Source organism: Merops nubicus, unplaced genomic scaffold (assembly GCF_000691845.1).
Source record: "Merops nubicus isolate BGI_N331 unplaced genomic scaffold, ASM69184v1 scaffold15205, whole genome shotgun sequence".
Classification (NCBI taxonomy): Eukaryota; Metazoa; Chordata; class Aves; order Coraciiformes; family Meropidae; genus Merops; species Merops nubicus.
In genome coordinates, this window is record NW_008607756.1 from 1,211 (window position 1) to 19,369 (window position 18,159).

Consider the following 18,159-nt stretch of genomic DNA (forward strand, 5'->3'; position numbering starts at 1 on the left):
AGCAGAGTGTATTCCTCCTGTCTTTGTGCCACACCTCCAAGTTTTCATGTGTGCCCCACAGATGAAACACACATGACGCCAGATGCCTGGCCTTTAATCAGCCTTGCCACATTGTTGCCACAGAGAATTATAAGAAAATGAAAGAGCTGAGCACTGCAATGATGGTAACGTTCTACGTCTATCACAGTAACACAACAGAATAGAATGAAAAATTGGGCAGTGATATACAGATGCAAACAAACCTATTCCAAACCAACAAAATGCATGCTTTCCCCTTCGCCGGCTTTTTGTGAACAAAATTTCACAGGGCTTGAATTAATTTTGTGTTCAGTGATATATATTCTACCGCTTTAACTATAAATTAATTTAAAAGTATATATATATTGCAATTTGCTCCTACCTGCTAATGATTTTGACTCAAGTCCCCAAAAATTTCATTAAGTTTTGGAAAAATTTAAAAGAGGACATCCTCAAATATTTATTGCAACAAATAATATGGGCACTGAAAATGTACGTCACTATCATCTACATAATCTTGAAATATTTTTATTGTAAAACATCTTAATTACCTAAACATTCAGAATACTTTTCCTTGGGCAGCTTCAAGCTGAAAAAATATCAAAATGAGAGAGAAATAAAAGGAGAGGATGCTATAGCAAGAGGCTTCCCAACCACCCTGCCTCAAGATGGAGATGGCGAAATATAGTTTTCTGCAAAGAAAGAATAAATTTTCAATATAGGGGATTTTACCCTTTAGTTTCGTTATCTATGTGCTTTTGAGTGACATTTTAAGAGACTGTTAATCTGAAAAAGATTTACACATGCCAAATAGGAAATAGAGGGCTTGCACCCAAATATGTACATCAAAAGAAATAAGTATCACTTCTCTTGGACTCATGAGGCTCCGAAAGAGGTACAAGAGATTAGGATATTCACTTGAAGGCTGTTTTCACAAGGGATTGAACAAGGCCCAAAGGATACTTCAACTTGCAACCACATGAAATCATTGTATAGGGGCAACAAATGGACTTGATTTTGCTTCCACTCTCCGGGATGTTTATCAGGAGTAACTCCATAAAGTCATTAAAGAACTATAATTTCTTGCAAAATTAATCAGATACAGCCTGCATAAGCCAAGGTATGGAAAGATAATCAATTATGAATACATAATTTTTAATTCACTAGCAACCATGGCTTAACATACGAATTTGTTTACATATATGCTGCGTACAGGAGGGAGTCCAGATACTATTGAAGTCTTTTCTAAGTAGAAGTCTGCCACCAGCATTGAATTTAGTATATTGCTTTTAAATTGCATGGGAAAAAGCCTCCCAACAGAGTTCCTTTTCCTGAATTCACTGCCTTTTCCCTGTGCAGATAAAAATAATCTGACTTCCTATAATAGCCAACATTATGCACATGGTAAACATGTAGAATCATATATATACATACGCCAATTTAATCACCAATAGCAGCCAGACGATTTTAATCTTGACAAAATTCCAGCCACTTCTTGCATTCCTCTCACCATAATTTCAGAGAGGTTTCACTTTGGAATATTTTAATGAACTAGCAAGTGAGATAATGGAATAGCAATATTAAACCAGACCAAACCAAATGAAAGCTAGCAACAGCAAAAAAAAACCCAAACTTGAGAATGAAGGAGTGATAAAGGTAATATGATGAAGATAATCTTTAAAGTGTATCACAATGATCTTTATTTACAGTAATTCTGTGCAGAGAATTGTATTTTTTTCCCTTTGGTAAAACAGTTGGATGTTTATAAATCAAAATATGTGAGTTTGTAGTATGTATGTATCTTCTCTTATCAGCTGCAGAGAAGAAGACAGGCAGGTGGATTTGGTACATAAGATCTCCTAAAAATCTACCAAACTTTGATTATCCTAAAATGAGTAGGTGTCACCTAGTCATCTGAACTGCTAGAGGGGAGAATGGAATTAGAAAACACTGGACTTCTGCTGACAAAATGGGCTCCAGTGGTTTATCTGCTAATTGATACTGCAATCTGTACACCCAATACAATCCATGTATGCAGGTGCCTTTCTGGAGAGCACTCTGGCAGCAATCACATTTTTGTTGTATCGAATGAGCTCTAGCCTGAAGCTTCTTGTGATTGCAACCAGCAGAGAGATCGCTCTTGGCTAATCAGTGTGTAGGCCCTTCTGTGCAGAATTTGGCAAGATTTTGTCATTAAAATCTTAATTGGTGAATTAACTCCCCTTTAATGACTGAGCTACTACTGGACTTGTGATACACTTCAAAGAGCATTATGAAATATTACAATGCAGTTTTCTATCCAAAGATACATCTTGCAAATAATTAATTTTAGTCTTGCATGGCCTACTTATTAACATTCAAACTTCAGAGGAAGAAATTGACTCTAAAGGATGGTAAAATAAAATGTGTCATGTTATATAGGAAATACGTGTAAAGCAGGAGCAGAAATTTGCCTTCTTCTTATCTTCTTTTCGTAGAAATGCACTAATTTTTAACTTTGTATTTATTCTTATTTTTTAAAAATGATATTTTTTATTAAATGCTGTAAGATGTTTGGGGAAAACTGTGAAGAGGCAGGACTACAACACTGATTTAGGATCCAAACCTTCCAAACCCAATCTCATCAGTTTACAAGTAGAGAGGTTTTTCCAAACTACTAGTGTTTTAAAATCAACCAGGGATCTGATAGTGCTCTTCCCTGATCACACACTATCATCATCAGCAATGTCTGACTTCAGAGTTAACAACTCTGTTGAGTGGAAGCCAAAAAAAAATGATAACTTTTTACCATATCTGTATTATGTCACATTCAAAGTAGTATAGAATAGGGAAAACATACATCAGGTGCGGCGTTTAGCAGTGTATCTGCTAGCTACACAGGTGAACAGCAATTTCTGTTTGTCTTTATGAAGTGGTCTTAAACCTGAATTTGTGCTGCATACACACCAGCCAGCTGCTGGTAGAACGGAGAGCAGTCACTGAATACTGGAGGATAAAAGGCATCCATAATATTTTTCTTTTTCACTCTGCAAAGGTATTGACTTGGTCCAGTTTCAGTAGGAGACATCTCAATTTCTGCAGAACAGCTAGATGCAACCCAGAGCAATGGCTCTGACCCTCATTTTGGTACTCGTTTTACTGCACATGTGTACATTCTAGCTGAATCAGACTCTTCCAAGACTGTATCCTAAGCTTGCTTTGCTTTTTGATTTATCTCAATGAAAATATTCAGCTCAAGGCAAATACCTCTAACTGGATGTGCAGCTGTGACATTTTAGGTAGCACTTGTGGTATGTAGCTAAAGCTGCATAGCTTCTGTCTACTTCTTGTGTTTCCAAGTTTAAAATCGTAACAAAGCTTTCAACTTATACGAAACAAAAAAATACCTTTACACATTAAGCAGTGAATTTAATCAGAAAGTAATCTATCTGCCAAAACTGCTTGGATTTCCTGTCATTTTATATATAAATATAGATATTAATGTAAAGTTTATATATAAAATTTACAGAAAATGCCCAATGTCAAGCACTGTAGCAACTTGCATCAGTTCAGCAGATCTCAGATCAATGTCAACTCACAGCCTTTATTATGAGTGAACAAAGAATACTTTTCTATAACACTTCTTCCTCTCCATGTCACTACTGCACATACTATATTTTTGTGGTGGTTAATTACATTTTACTTCTGACTGTTCAGATGACCTACACTTTAAGGCCATGTATCTGATTAGGAAAAATTCCCATAGGACAACTGTGTTTGTAAGTTTAGACTAAATGTTCCCATACGCAGCCAGAGATTTTTTATGTGGCTGTTAATCTGTGCATTTTGGACACAGTCCTAAAGGTACTGTAAAACCATTCAAGCAGCAAGACATGTAAAACATTCCTGTCAAAGATTACAAAAAATTCCTGGGTAAATATAGTTAACAGCTATTATTTTTGAAAGTTTTTCTTTCTTTCAAATAAAATCTACCCACCCTGTTTGAATTTTGTCCTACTTTTGAACTTCTTTTAGACATAATTTCAAGGACAGAAACCTAGGCGTAAAATATAACAATCCTTACACTTGGCATGCACATCCATTACCCAAGATTCCTTCTTTCTGTTTCCTGCCAAAGATATGTATTCTGGAGAGAATACATATTCCCAAGGCCAAAAACTGAGGAAGGTGCTGTAATGTGTTAGCCGCTTCCAGCTGGCTTTCATAAGAAGCAGGAATTCCTAAATTAAGGGAAAAATTGTCACTGGCAAACAGTAACAGTCAAGATGTATCTTTCTCCCAAGACAACAGGCTATCACTGCAGAGGCTGATAATCCACAGTGAAAAACTCAGTCTGTGATAGTATTAATAGAATCAACTTTGACAATCTATTTTCAAGAATAAATGGATTACTCAATAATAGGTTTTTACAAGTATAAGCAGCATTCAGAGTGGAGAGTAATGTGGCCATAAGGAAACTCAGTGATGAGTTCTAATGGAAATTATTAGCAGAGCATTCCTAATCATTTATGTACAGGTTCATCAGTTCCAGCATTTAATTGGTTTCAATATTCTGATAAAGTGAGTGTGAAACAAGGAAAGCAACAGAATTAGCAACAGCATTCATATTTGCTGACATGCCCACAATCTTTTATGAAGTCTGCTTTTGAATGCAGGCACTAGATAGAGTGGTGCATTTGTTTCCAACAAAGACTTTAAACTGAGTTAAGCAATATTCTTAAAGATTACCTAAGTAGAGTAAATAACCTGTAGCTTATTTAAGAACTTTCTTTTTTTTCTTTTTTTTTTTTTTTTTAAATAAAGGCATTCGTGAATAGTGTAACTAATACAAAACAAGGGACTAATGGATCCAAACATAAGATGGAGTCTGAGTTCTCCCATGCATCATTTCCAGGAAGGTCTTTCTGACTCACACATCTGACACACCCAACACCTCTATATGTGAATATCAAATTTAAAATTCAGAACTTGCACTGAGTTTAGGTGAAAAAAATCTGGTATTGGTCTCTCCTAAGTTTAGCAAGTTTTAATTGTCCTTATTTATTCTATTTTTATTTTCTCCATTATTTTTGCATTTATGTTGTCCCCTCACCCCTTTATTTTTTTTTTTTTCTTCTTTTCTTTCTAGTTCTTCTTTCTAGAGTAAGAATTATCACTGGATAACTCTTCCAAAGAGATGTCATTTTGAAGTCAGACAGACAGAGCCCCAGCTCACCTAGGCTAGAGTTGGGCTCCAAGCTGGTCTAGAGATAGGGTTCCTATGGAGGAAACCCCCACCACTTAATCTCAAAAATATAGGCCTTTCTCTAATCTTTCCCTTTTTTAAAAAAAATAAAAATTAAAAAAAATGCCTGTTAGCTTCTCGTGCAGAGTGATTTCATTGTTTCGTGGATGATGCTAAACTGCCTTCACAAATAAAATTTGGTGGAGGAAAATCAAATACAATTTTGCATAATATGATTATTAATGAAACAACAAAAAAACCAAATTATTTTTTCTAGGACAGTATATAACAGTTTGTATTTGAAATTATCATTACTCATTTACTCTGAATCCATACTGCAGTTTGGTAAGCTTCAGTCTTAACAGACTCACTAATTCAGCTTGGAAGTAGCAAATTCTTTGTCTATATTTGAAACGCAGGTTCAGTTCCATTCTTTCTTGGATGAACTAATGAAACACAGCCACCCACTTAATGCTTTAAAAATCCTGATTATCCTAGGGAAACTAGTTTATTTTGCAAGGATAGTAAGACTTACTAGTTCATTTAGGAAGCTCACTTAGAGAAGTACTTGTGGGACAAGGATCTCTTCAAGCTTGGGGAAGGCTGATACTGTAATAAATTTCAGAATGGACTGTGCAAAGACCATGAATTTTAAAGGGAAAATTTCTTACATGACTAAAGAGTTTTCTCTGGAACCAGAAAAAGGCAAAAGGGAAGAGTTTTTTGTTTGTTTGTTTCTTTGTTTTTGTTTTGTTTTGTTTTTCTGGTAGATTCTTCCACCAGCTTTAAACTGACTTAAAAGTTCTTATCATGAAGATTTTTCTTTCCTCCACAAACAGAAATCTGATCATGATTGTATTATTATTAAAATCAAAACAAAACAAAAAACAACTAAGATTTACATTCCACAATATTTTAAAGTGAAGACTAAACTTCAGCATTAAGCTGCAAAATTCCATGTATGACAATCTGGAGTCATAAAGACAAGACAGTATTATAGCTGCTCATTTCAAAAAGGAAGCTGTCAGTATTTTTCTCTTATCATTAATGATCTAGGTCAAAGCATGGATAAAAATTGAAAAATAGATGTAGAAAGCCACATTTCTCTATATGCTCCAGATGTACCTTACTTTCACATAATTTTCAATTTTTTATTTATACTTTCTATACATTTATATTTAACACAAAAAGGCATTCCAGTTTTAAGACCATTTTAAACATATTTCACCTGAAAAATAATTTATCCATATTTAGAACCTTAGACACATAGCTCAATAATATTGGACATCACAACAAAGGTAGATTTCACAAAAATAAGTTGGTGAATGTCGACAAATGATTAACTACACATCAGCATTCTATATGACTGCAGTATTCTACAGTAAAGAGTGAAGGTGTTCAGACCTACTGATAACATATAAATATATCCTCAAAGAACATTTTTTAAACTGAGTAAGCTTGACTTTTCTATTAAAAAAAGTTATGCAACTGATTGAAAACTCAAGTCAACAGTTTCATCCCACTTTATTACCTCATTTTTTTCAGGTAAAGGTGCCCAGCAAAATGTGTGTCTCTGCTTAAATGTGATATACTGTCTCCATTGACTGAAGACCATTACAATTTGTAGATTATAGGGCATCTATAAAATTATTTCCATGCTTCTCAGTAACGTGATGCCTTAGCTTTTATTTTCCCAATTCTGTAAACTGTGTTTCTCCTCCATGGTATCTACAGGTAATACAGATAAAAAGTTAAAACCAAATAGTCAACTTAATTTTTTTGATAAAACAGATCTGTGATGGTTGTGACATTCTATGATAAGGGAAGTGAAAGCAAATTGTATGAGCACCGTTTCTTTAGGATCTTTACACTCCAGACAAAGAAACAAAGAACTCCAGTCAAGAGCAATTTTACAGAACTCGGGCTTGTTTTCAATGTCTTTATGGATATTTTATCAATTCTAAAGATACCAAAGGTTTGCCTAGGGCTGTATGCTCCTTTTAAAGAAAGTCGGCGAAGAAACTCGAAGGAGACAGTTATTCTTTACAGGCATGTAACAGAACTGGTTGTACAGATGTAACTCTGTAAAAGGATTCACACAGTGGATTAGACTCACTATTATACTGCCAACACTTTATTAAAAATCCTTTATATGGCATACTGTATATGTTACTGCCATTACTGCTTAGTGATGAATAAGACTTTATTATTTCTCACACTTTCATATCTGAGATTTCATTTCATGTTGGTTTTGGCAGAAGAAGGCTTTCCATTGATTATAACTATCAAACACACAAACAAGAATCTGGAAGCAGTTATATGATTACTGTACATATTATATGAGATCTCATAATTACTTCTGTTTTTCTGATGAAATTAATTGGAGTGTGTCATTCTGGACTGATGAAAATGAACTCTTAAAAAGCGTTTGAAATATTAGCCTTTAAGTATATAATTTAATGTTAGCATATATCACAGTTCTGGCCTGCTACTCTGTGGAAAACCATCCAGGGAAAAGCACAGCTCATCAGCACAAAAATGTAATTAATGGATTATGGCATTTCTAATGAAAAGACAATTCAAAAAAGCCAATAAGGACATAAAAGAAATTTCATAGTAAGGCAAAAAAAAAAATCCTACAATAAACCCCTTGATCCAAAATTTCTACTATTTCATCTCTCTGCTCTTCAGAAATCACAGACACATATGTCAAAAAGCTGTTTTGTACCACATAAAGTAAACAATTTCTTTAAATAGCATCACACTATGTAGCATTCTCAAGTTTTCCCAGTAGTGTTTTACGTGAACAAGTTGATCCCTAACAATGACTTTACTTCCACTCACTGTATCTACTGAATTCTAAATCATAAAGTTCTGAAGTGCTAGCTGGTTAACAACTAAATGGGTATGAAAGATATTAACAACAAAATGCAACGAAACACAACAAACTGAGATTTGAGGTTATGAAGCCTACGGACTTTTTTTTTTTTTTAGCTGAAATACCATGATCCCACACACCAGTCATTACTTTTGAAATGAAAACCTTAAAAGAGAAACTGAAAAAATGCAGCAGAAAAATAACTTACAACTAACAATAAAACTTCCACCAGTTAATTCTCTTTTCAAAATGTCTAAAAACATTCTTCACTGGAAGAAAATGGATTTCCAGAAAATTACTGTAACTGCTTTATTAATAGGAAAACCATACTGAAGTCTAACAATTATTTATAATGAGGTCACCTAAAAGCACAACTGTCCTGAGGGAGCTATCAAAGTGCCAGGAGATACAACGATGACCTGAGTTGTTGTGAACCTGTGATAAACTTACCAAAGAAAAATCATCACTTTTGGGTGAACTCTGTTTTGTGTCAACATTATTGGAAGCATTTGTGGCAAGATTAGATGAGGTAACCCTGGAGATTAAACATAAATCTATAAACAAAAGCCTTAGACAGCACAGATAAAGCAGAAAAGTGAACCTTAAGAGCATTTAAAAATTTCTGAGATTGCCTGTAATTCCTTAAAACTGGTAAATGGATAATGTTAACTAGCTACTCTGCTCCTGTCATGCCAGTCAGAAATCACATGCTTTAATTTGAAACAATTAATTCAAAAGAAGTTTTCAAGAATTAGTTATCACTTATATTTTTTAAGTATATTCAGAAAAATAGTAAAACACAAAATTTAAAAAAAAAAAAAAGTTAGAAAAAAATAAAAGGTGATAATCACACAAATTGAAGCAAAATAACAATGATCTAAGAAAAGATCAGGTTTATTGCAAGAATGAACACCTGAAGCAGTATTATCTATATTAACTGCATGGAAGGTTAAAAAAAAAAAAAAGAAGCATGTTTTCCAACACATAAAAATCAATCAGGTCCCAAAAGAGCACAAGGATTACATAAATTCTAAAAGAACCTAAATGAACCAGCTAAATGAGTTACATGTTGGCAGATTATACAGTCAGAGATGCTGTGGAAAACATTTGGAAAGAGAAAGAGATGATCTTAGACATAGATATACACCAAGCAAAAAGTCTCTGCACTGGATTAAGCAATTGAATTTTCCTGCACACATTGACAACTTTGGAATAACTTGTCAGTTATCACAGAAAAAAAAATTAAGTCATTATCATGAACTGACTAGCGAAGTGATTCGCCCAGTGTGTATCACTAAGCAAAAGCAAAAAAGAACATTAAGACAGAAATTAGAGTAAAGAACATGCAGCAAAAGCCTACACTAAAAAGACAAAATAACCATTTGCTTCAAAATGTCAGGGAACTGGTGTTCTCCAAACTGTGGGACCAGCCATGAAAAGTCAGACAAACTGCATTGTTTACCAATTTGTACACTGAGATAGTCTTATGATGTAGACTCAGGTAGATGATCAGTTACTGTAAAAAGACAGGAGAACCTTACATAGAATGGGATGAACATAAACAACATATTCACTTCAACTAAGTGAAATTCTGAGAAGATAAAACAAGTTGCTGCTCATTTGCCCTGTCCACCCTTTTGTGCTCTGATGTTGCTTCTAATTCCATTAGATTCTTTCTTACTTGCTTGTTATGTTACATGATGGTATTTTTTGCACATAAATTCAGCATAACTCCTTGGGACACTGAAATTATGATGGTCAGTGCAGTCCCTATCTTACAATCTTGTTAAGAATAATCTTTTTAGACTGAGCCTGATCAGGCAAGAATTAGTGTCAGCACAAGGACACTGAAGGAATGCTCAGTGTAACTTCTCTCATTTAGAAGAGAACTCTGGGAAACATGTCCTGCTAGTTGGGCTATAAAGTTCTGCATTGTAATGCTTGTGTAGTAGAATGTTAAAAATTTAACTTTTCTGCCTACTTCTGCCTTTGTAGCTGATGACTTATCTCCTTCTAGGTGTGAACTTCACTGGACCTTGTTTGCCTCAAGAGATCACAACATTCAAATCTTGAAAGACAGCACTGAGCAAGACTCAGCATAAGCAAGTGGTTTCCTGCTATCTTCTCTGCAGTAGAAACACTTAACAGTTATTCAAAAGTATCCTACTTGTACTTCAACCTCTAATAATTATAGCTAAGGCATGCTTTTTGGTTGGCTACTTTTTTTTTTTTTTTTTTAATTCTCCCCACAAATTCTAGTTTTCTAATTTCTAATTTAATTTGTTTCACTTCAAGGTAATCCCCATCTCCTTTTTAAAAATAAGATTCAAGATCAAAGTTTAATGTAGCAACAAAAATATACATGTATGATTTTCTCTTTGTGAAGACATTCACTAAAAGCCATGGTATTTAACAGTTTAACCAAACTTTCTCCTTGAAGCCATATTTTTGTATTACTCTGTAAAATTTCAAGGAGATTTTCACCTAGTTGGTCTAAAAAAAGCTACTCCAAGAACTTATCCAGTTGACAGTATCTTGTTTGACCAATCCAATTCTCATGAAAACATTTCAGTGTGATTTTTGGAAGCTGAAGCAATCAATTTTTAAATTTAGAAAATGCTTGAAAAATATTCTACCTTTCCATACATTCCATTTTATTTTACCTCATGTATAGTCAAAGATGATTTTTAAAATGAAATAAAAAAAAAAAAGAATTTATAAATTAGCATCTTGGAAATCTGACACATGCAGGCTTGATTGTGACTCTGCTCATCACAGCTAAAAAGGGTCATTTATGCTAACAGACAATATCAGCACTTTCCAGGCTGCCACACACCCACATTGTCTCTTCCCAGTAAGGCTGTGGGAGGAGTAATTTCTTCACATAGTCATTTGTATGGAAAGAAAGGTATCTGATCACAAAGCTCAGTGGATCCCCTTCATGTCTGAACCGAGTATGATACTAAAATATGTATTCTAGCTATTTATCCTTTTGGACAACGCCAGATTGCCAAATCTGACAACTCAGTAAACAGCTACACAAGCTACCAGTACAGAAGGTAATTACAGAAAGAAAAGGGACTGTTAGTTGTCAACAATACAAAACAGAAAAATAGAGATCATGTTTACAGCATGGATACTTGCAGCCTGTTAAACTTAAGGTAAAATGGGCTACATTGTATAATGGAAAGTTTTTTAAATTTATGCCAACTGACAGAGCAATTGCTGCTTCACTTGAAATAAAAGTCTGCTCTCATAATACAGACACATCTTTCTCTCACCTGTAAGCTAAAATCCAGTCAATCACAGCTGCCAATTTTAAGGAGTGCCAAACACTGATAAGGCAAATAGCAGGCAGACTGCTTTGATTTTATCTGTGGTTTCATGCTGGAGGTAGAACCACAAATTATATAGCTGGAAAGGAGCACCCAGAACATTTGTAAAGCTGCCCAAAGGTTCAAGGTCTATGAGTGCAGATTTAGACTAAAAACTTTCATTTCTGCAATATTGCTGGGCATATGTGGAAGAAAATGTTACTTATTTATAAAGTTCTTGATTATCTATCTTAGCAGCATTTTTAGAATTTTATTTCCACTACCAGGGATTAAGAGAACCCCAAATTATTCAGGTATATTTTAGATCTCCTTTTCTCCTGAAAATTCCCAGGCTTCCTTTAACTGTTAATATTTATGAAGGTGACTTAGAAGTTAATTTTTTCAGTTTGTGTCCTTAGCATATATCTCAGCATGCCTCCCTGAAAACCACTCTTCAAAGTCCAAAACAAGTTTAAAAATTGCTGAACCCATTGATGATACCCTTTTCTTTTTCAGACAGGCAAGAACAGTGACTGTGGAAGCTAGTCTCTTCTTTTCCCATACCACTCTTTCAGATGGCACCCTGAGGTCTGCTGTACATTATGTAACAACACTGTACCTACAGCCCTGCATAAGCATGGGGCTCTATTGCCTCTGCTACATCCTGCTGTCTCCCAAGCATCCTCTTCTAGTGATATGGGTTGTTCCCCTTCTGAACCCTGACTTTTTGCATCGTACCATTTCTTGTACTCCAAGAGAATGGGCACCCACTTGTTTACATGTTGAAGGGAATGTATATACTACAGTACATGGATCTATAAAAAAAAACTTTACATGAAACAATTGATATTAATATTACATGATTGTTATGAAGTCAAAAAACTCCCCATTCTCATTTCATTATATTGACATTTCCATATGATTTACTCATACTTCATTTCTGAATGAAACTAACCGTATTGACTCAATATAAAAGTTATTAACGTGATGCCTGTATTATTCTGACTTCCATTATTTCACAAAAGTCACATCATTTCTTTGTCCATAAATCTATTAATACTGCCATATTTTGACTCATGGCTATCACTGTTCTGTTCTTGGAATCTAAAGAAGGTAACAGTTTTGGATGGGGATCTAGACAATAAAACCAAGGCTAGTTACCTTGTCAGTAAAATTGTAACATTAATATGATCCAAATTCTATGGTTTTTAACTGAAGGAGACAAAAGCAGTTGAGTCCATTGCTGTGGAAATTTAGGTATTGTTTAAATCTTTAAGCAAAAAGTGTAAAGGCTGAAAGTCTCATGGGACTGAATAATGGGCAAAAAATAATTTTTTTTTCTCTGTTTTCACATGTGTGCACACACACACACACAAACCCATTTCTGCTGAACTTATACCATATTATCTTCTCTGGTCTCATATACACATATACTTTATATATTTTCATCTTACAAGTAGCCCTAAAAACTACTGTTTTCCAGTGTTTGATCCTATTATCCCCTTGCTGAATGTTTCCAAAAGTTTCTGGTCAAATATAATATAAAACTTATGGTTTTAATTATTATTTTCAAAACCCATTCTCCAAATTACCCTTTCAAAATTCAATCTGCTTCTCATGTTTCATTGTTTCCACCAATATTCTGAAGATTGGAGATAACAGTAAAAAAATATACAGAGCTTCTTATATAAAGTACCCTGACCTGCCCTTTGAGTACCTTATGCTGTTGACTTTTAAGGGTTTTTTTTGAGAATCCAGGGGGGGTTGGACTAGATGATCTTTGGAGGACCCTTCCAACCCAAACATTCTATGATTCTATGAGTGACTTCTGCAATGACATGAATGCCTCTAGTAAGCCAGGTAAATGTGCAAACATGCAATTCTTCTGCATTTAATTTCACTTCTCCCCTGCCTACTTGTTTATTCTTAGATAATTAATTGCTCCAAGCATGACCCTATAGTCTTGAAATGGGTAGCAGTGGGTAGCTTAGTGAAGGACACTGCTGCAAGTCTTACCTCACCTGATGCTATAGTATCTATGAGCCTTCCTCATGCAAATTTAACTTTTACATGGTTAAGGACAGCACTCCATCAGAAAAGACAATGTAATTAACGAAGTTGCTAGGTGCTGGCTCCAGAAGCTCAATTTGAGCCTTTATTCTTTGCTTTCTCATCATACTAATTCTCTTCACAAGGGGAGGCATGGAGTCCAGCTGATGTTAAGAACAGCTGTGTTTAGCACATTGACCCACCTTCCTGATTTAAGAGCTATTACAGAGTTTAGTGCTGCATACAGACCAGGTTATGCATCATACTTTTAAATCAAGTCAGAATTTTAGAAGGATTGATGTGTATATTGACCAAGCAGAGCTTGCAACTTTGGTCAGATTTTCCATGCTTTAGTGGTCATGGTGGAGTTGGGTGATGGTTGGACTTGATGATCTTAGAGGTCTTTTCCAACCTTAATGATTCTATGATTCTAAGATTACTGTTAAAGCATTGAGCAGAAGAATTGTCTGAGCTTTGTGTGACTGAATCTCAAAGAAGCTAACTCCATTACAGCACTACTGTAAATATTAATCGTGTTATCTAATAATGCAATATAAGCTTCATTTAAGATTATGTCTTAAGAGTTCAAGGGGAGAAGCAAAGCCAAGAAGGATCATATTAAGCATCTTGTTTCAATGTGTGAGAAGCGTCATTTAAATTTTTCAAGCCAAGTCTTGGCATTAGTTTGGGGGAACTTGGCTCAGCTCAAAGGAACAGCCTTCTTTCAATGTCAAGAACAATCCTAAAGAGTAAAAACAGTGAACACAGGGGGCTGCATGAAACCTCTGAGTTAGAAACAAACAGTGAGCAAAGATTAACATTTATCTGAGCTGTCAATGTTTTTCCTCCATTGCAGACATATTAATATGTATGCCATGACTTCATGTTGCTATGTACTCTAGCAATGGAACAGAGTAGTAACAGGGGAAAAAAAAAAAAAAAAAAGGAAATCCAAGTATATTTTAAATTGAACTCATGTCTCTGTAGAGAAATTAAAGTATCTATTTTTTGGTATAAATCTTGGAAAATCTCAGCTGCACAAGTCACAGTCAGGCTGTATGTTAACTGTTCAAAAGATTTTGTCAATGCCATGTGAAATATTTCCTCATCTCCCAGTTTTGAAGTTTAAAGTGTAATTTAGATGACAGTGTTACAGCTTTGACTGTAGGAGGAAAGCAGAACATACAAAAAGTCAGTAAATTTTAAACAGGAGGAAGTTCTACATTTATCTATGACATGGATGTTTGTGAAAAGTACTGGATTAGAGAACAAAGTCGTTATTTCTCCAGAGAGCACTGGGAACACAGTGTAACAGCCTGAGCATCCCCACACAGCCTCAGCAATCCTGATTTGAATGACTGCTTCAACTAAGAAAGCAGATGGTCAGTCTTTTCTCCATAGTCTATTCCCTGCTGGTGCTAGTGCTAAATGATGCAGATTTCTACTGCACTTCTGTGGCATGGAAATGCAAATACTGAACTTTATTGCCAAACACTTGTAAAAGTAACCCTGTTACTGAAAGGTAGTCACTTCTGTTGCTTAAAAAATGGTTATACTACTCTGGGCTTGTGAAGTAACTAAAGTAGGGGGGCTGTCTTCTAGTTTTTCTGAGGCTGTTCCAATATATTTCCAAGTATTTTAAATGATCACCACTGTAAAAAACTCCCAAAACCCAACATTTGACACTATCCTTTATCCTTTAAATGTGAAAAACAAAACAAAAAAGTATATGGAACAAATAGTAATGTGATAGTAACAATTTGTATCCCATTGACATAAAATGGGAGCTCCCAAGCAGAATTCTATGAAACACTAGTTGCCCACAGAGTACTTGCTGCTAATTCTTGGAAGGCTGGCTAGTCATACACTGTTGGCTTTTGTCCTTGTTTCCAGCTGTTACATCACATGAAAGAAAACTAAAAATACATTAAATACTTCTCCATACAAGCAAGTTAAAAACTGTTGCAATAATGTTAGGCACTGAAACTAGAAGCGTATGCAAAGTTATGAAGAGGAGCAAGGAAAAAAAACAAAACCATAAAATCTGCTAAAGTGTGGTCTGTGATGCGGCAAGAGAAAACCTTGAAAAGGTTCAATTTCAGTATTTCAGCATGTTTTGGATACTCAAAACAATCAGATGTTCAAGATCCCAGTCCAGTAACTCAAACACAGATCTAATGAGTACTTTCTGTTACAGTTTGGCCTACATTTATGCACCTTAATGAAATTAAAACCCATATGCCAAGAAATAATGTATTGACAACTGCATCAAGTGCTCAGAATGGAAGGTAGTAGATGCTTACTAGATAGTAAATGATCTGTGTGGAAATAGGCTAAACATGCTTTCTTATAAGGCTGAAGGGTGGAACTTACTGGAAACACGAATAAAATGTGCAAACACAAAGATATGTGCACATTGTGAGGTTGGAGTGTGCTGCAGTTTCTGGAGTTGTCTGCCTGCTTACTGAGAAAAAAAAAAACAACTTATACCAGATTTTATGATATTGAAAATTCATCTCAAGCTTTCTTCATATTTCTGAGTATTTACACTATGGTCTCAGTGTGAGTACATGCTTTGGGTTTTTTTTTTTTTTTTTCAGCCTTATTGTTCCCTCAGCTGAGAGACTCATACAATTCTGATAAAAGCAACTCTTACAAAGTATTTAGCTTGCAAAATGTATTATGCTCTGGGGCACTAGTATCAAGGATGCCTTACCTTAGACCAGTCTCCCATTCTCCAGATGTAGCATTTGGAATAGTCCTCACAGTCCTCTGCTTCTTTAGGTCTTGTGGACAAAACACATTTCTTGCGGGGATTGGTGCACCTCACAGTCCGATGCCGTACACCCTTACCACACTTTACAGAGCACTGTGGGGAAAAGATGTTTTTCAGGTTCCTACAAAAGCCATAGTTACCTCATTTTATCACCTTCTAATGACATCTGCCAGGCAGACATCAATATCTCAAGACGTCAGTGATTTCCTGGCTTCCAATCTTCAATTGCCTAGACACTGCATTTGTTAAAAACTAAAAAATGAACAAAAGTTCCTTAGGGGAAGAATAATAACTGCTGCATTTTCAGATAAAATATATATAATTAGATCAAAAAAACATTTGCTTAAGGCAAAACTAGGCTTTTGGAGAAGAAAAAGTCTTAAAACTTTTGATGAAGTGAATGCAAAATATTATAATGAAAATATAAGTTAATCTTTGTGCTATGAATGAAAATAAACATAATGAAAATCTGAATAATGTTCATAAGATACAAAACAACCTCAGAAAAGCTCTGCTAGTCTCTAATAGGACTTTTATGGGAGGGCAAAAAAACTTAAAATGGAAGAGTAAATATTTCAAAACTGCAAGAATCCAGAGTGAATTTGAAAATTCAAAGTCACTGCATATGTAGCATGTGAAAACTACCTTCAAGTTCCACAAAAGGTCTTAATCTAAAGGTTTTTTTCACCATTCCCACTTGCACTACCAAAAATTATGCCATTTCCTTCTTAAAACATTATCACTGCTTTTGATCATCCTACTGCTTGCAGATCAAAACTCTCCTTTGCCAAGCTGACTATAACTGCAGGAAGCAGTAATGGCTGGCTTCCCATTTAGTGGTGATAGTAGGAATGGCCATGGGAAAACACCTCGCTCTTCAAAACATATTTATTGCTTCCAACAAAAACATGCTTACTTATTTCTCATCTCAAGAGTAAAACAAACCAGCTAATCAACCTAGATTTCTTTCTCACAACTCTGTAAGTGAATACCATTCTTCTCTCAATCAGCCCTTGCATATATAAACCTCTGTGTACCAAACTAGTGCTATCTACTTCTTTTATCTCTATCTTAGCAACCACTTTTCATTTGTGAAAACATTCCCTGTGTCTTAGTTCTTTCTTGTTTTGGGGATGAAGGGGTTCTGCTGAGCAGAGGAACTCAAAGAAGGGGCTGCACTGACATTCAGAAGCTGCTATTTGTATTTTTAATCCAGAGGTACCCATAGCACTGCTTCTGGTATGTGAGGCAATCATAACTGCCTTTGCTCTTCCAGTGAAGGGAGAAGCTCCAAATAAACCCTTCAGCTTGCCCAGGTGGCAATGATAACAACACCCTTCTTTTCCCACAGTAAATACTTTTAGTAGAAGTATAGCTTTTTAGAAGAAAGTCAAATGGACATGGACATTAAAAGATCTTAAGTTAATAGAGCTTTTTGAATAATAATTACATGCTACAGCAATGCTTCAGGATGCACCGTATGTGAAATTAAAAGCCCTTCTGGCCTCTGCTTTTGCTGTTCTTGGAAGAAGAGACAAGACAAGAGAGGATGGGCAGGACCTGTCCTTTGCAAGCAGCTGTCTTCATAGTCTCTCTGAAGCAGAATGGCAGTAACCATCTGCTGATCAACATCCCTTGCTACAGAACTGTATCAGAGATTTTCCCACTCTCAACCCAAAGTCTGGTAGCTGAATGAGTGATAGCCTTAATTCTATTTACCTCTAGTTACCCACTGCTACAGCTAGGACATACTTGATTATATGTGCTTGAAAACTGGCCAAACAAAACTGTTCCAGGACATCAACTAGGTAAAATGTAGTAGTTCTCCATGGCTTGTTTTCCTAGTCCCTGATCTCTCTGCCAAATCATTGTATGAGGACCGTGAAAATCATCAGGCTGA

The 18,159-nt window shown here is 35.3% G+C and overlaps 1 protein-coding gene across 1 annotated transcript in view; it reads right to left on the reverse strand.

Moving 5' to 3' along the window:
• The window catches only part of ADAMTS19 (ADAM metallopeptidase with thrombospondin type 1 motif, 19), a gene marked incomplete at both ends in the record, with an annotated part of 46,390 nt that overhangs the window by 612 nt on the left and 27,619 nt on the right, over positions 1 to 18,159 (reverse strand). Inside the window, one exon of the mRNA XM_008940058.1 lies at positions 16,200 to 16,352. Coding sequence (XP_008938306.1) covers positions 16,200 to 16,352 — 153 coding nt within the window. The remainder of the gene's footprint in view (positions 1 to 16,199; positions 16,353 to 18,159) is intronic.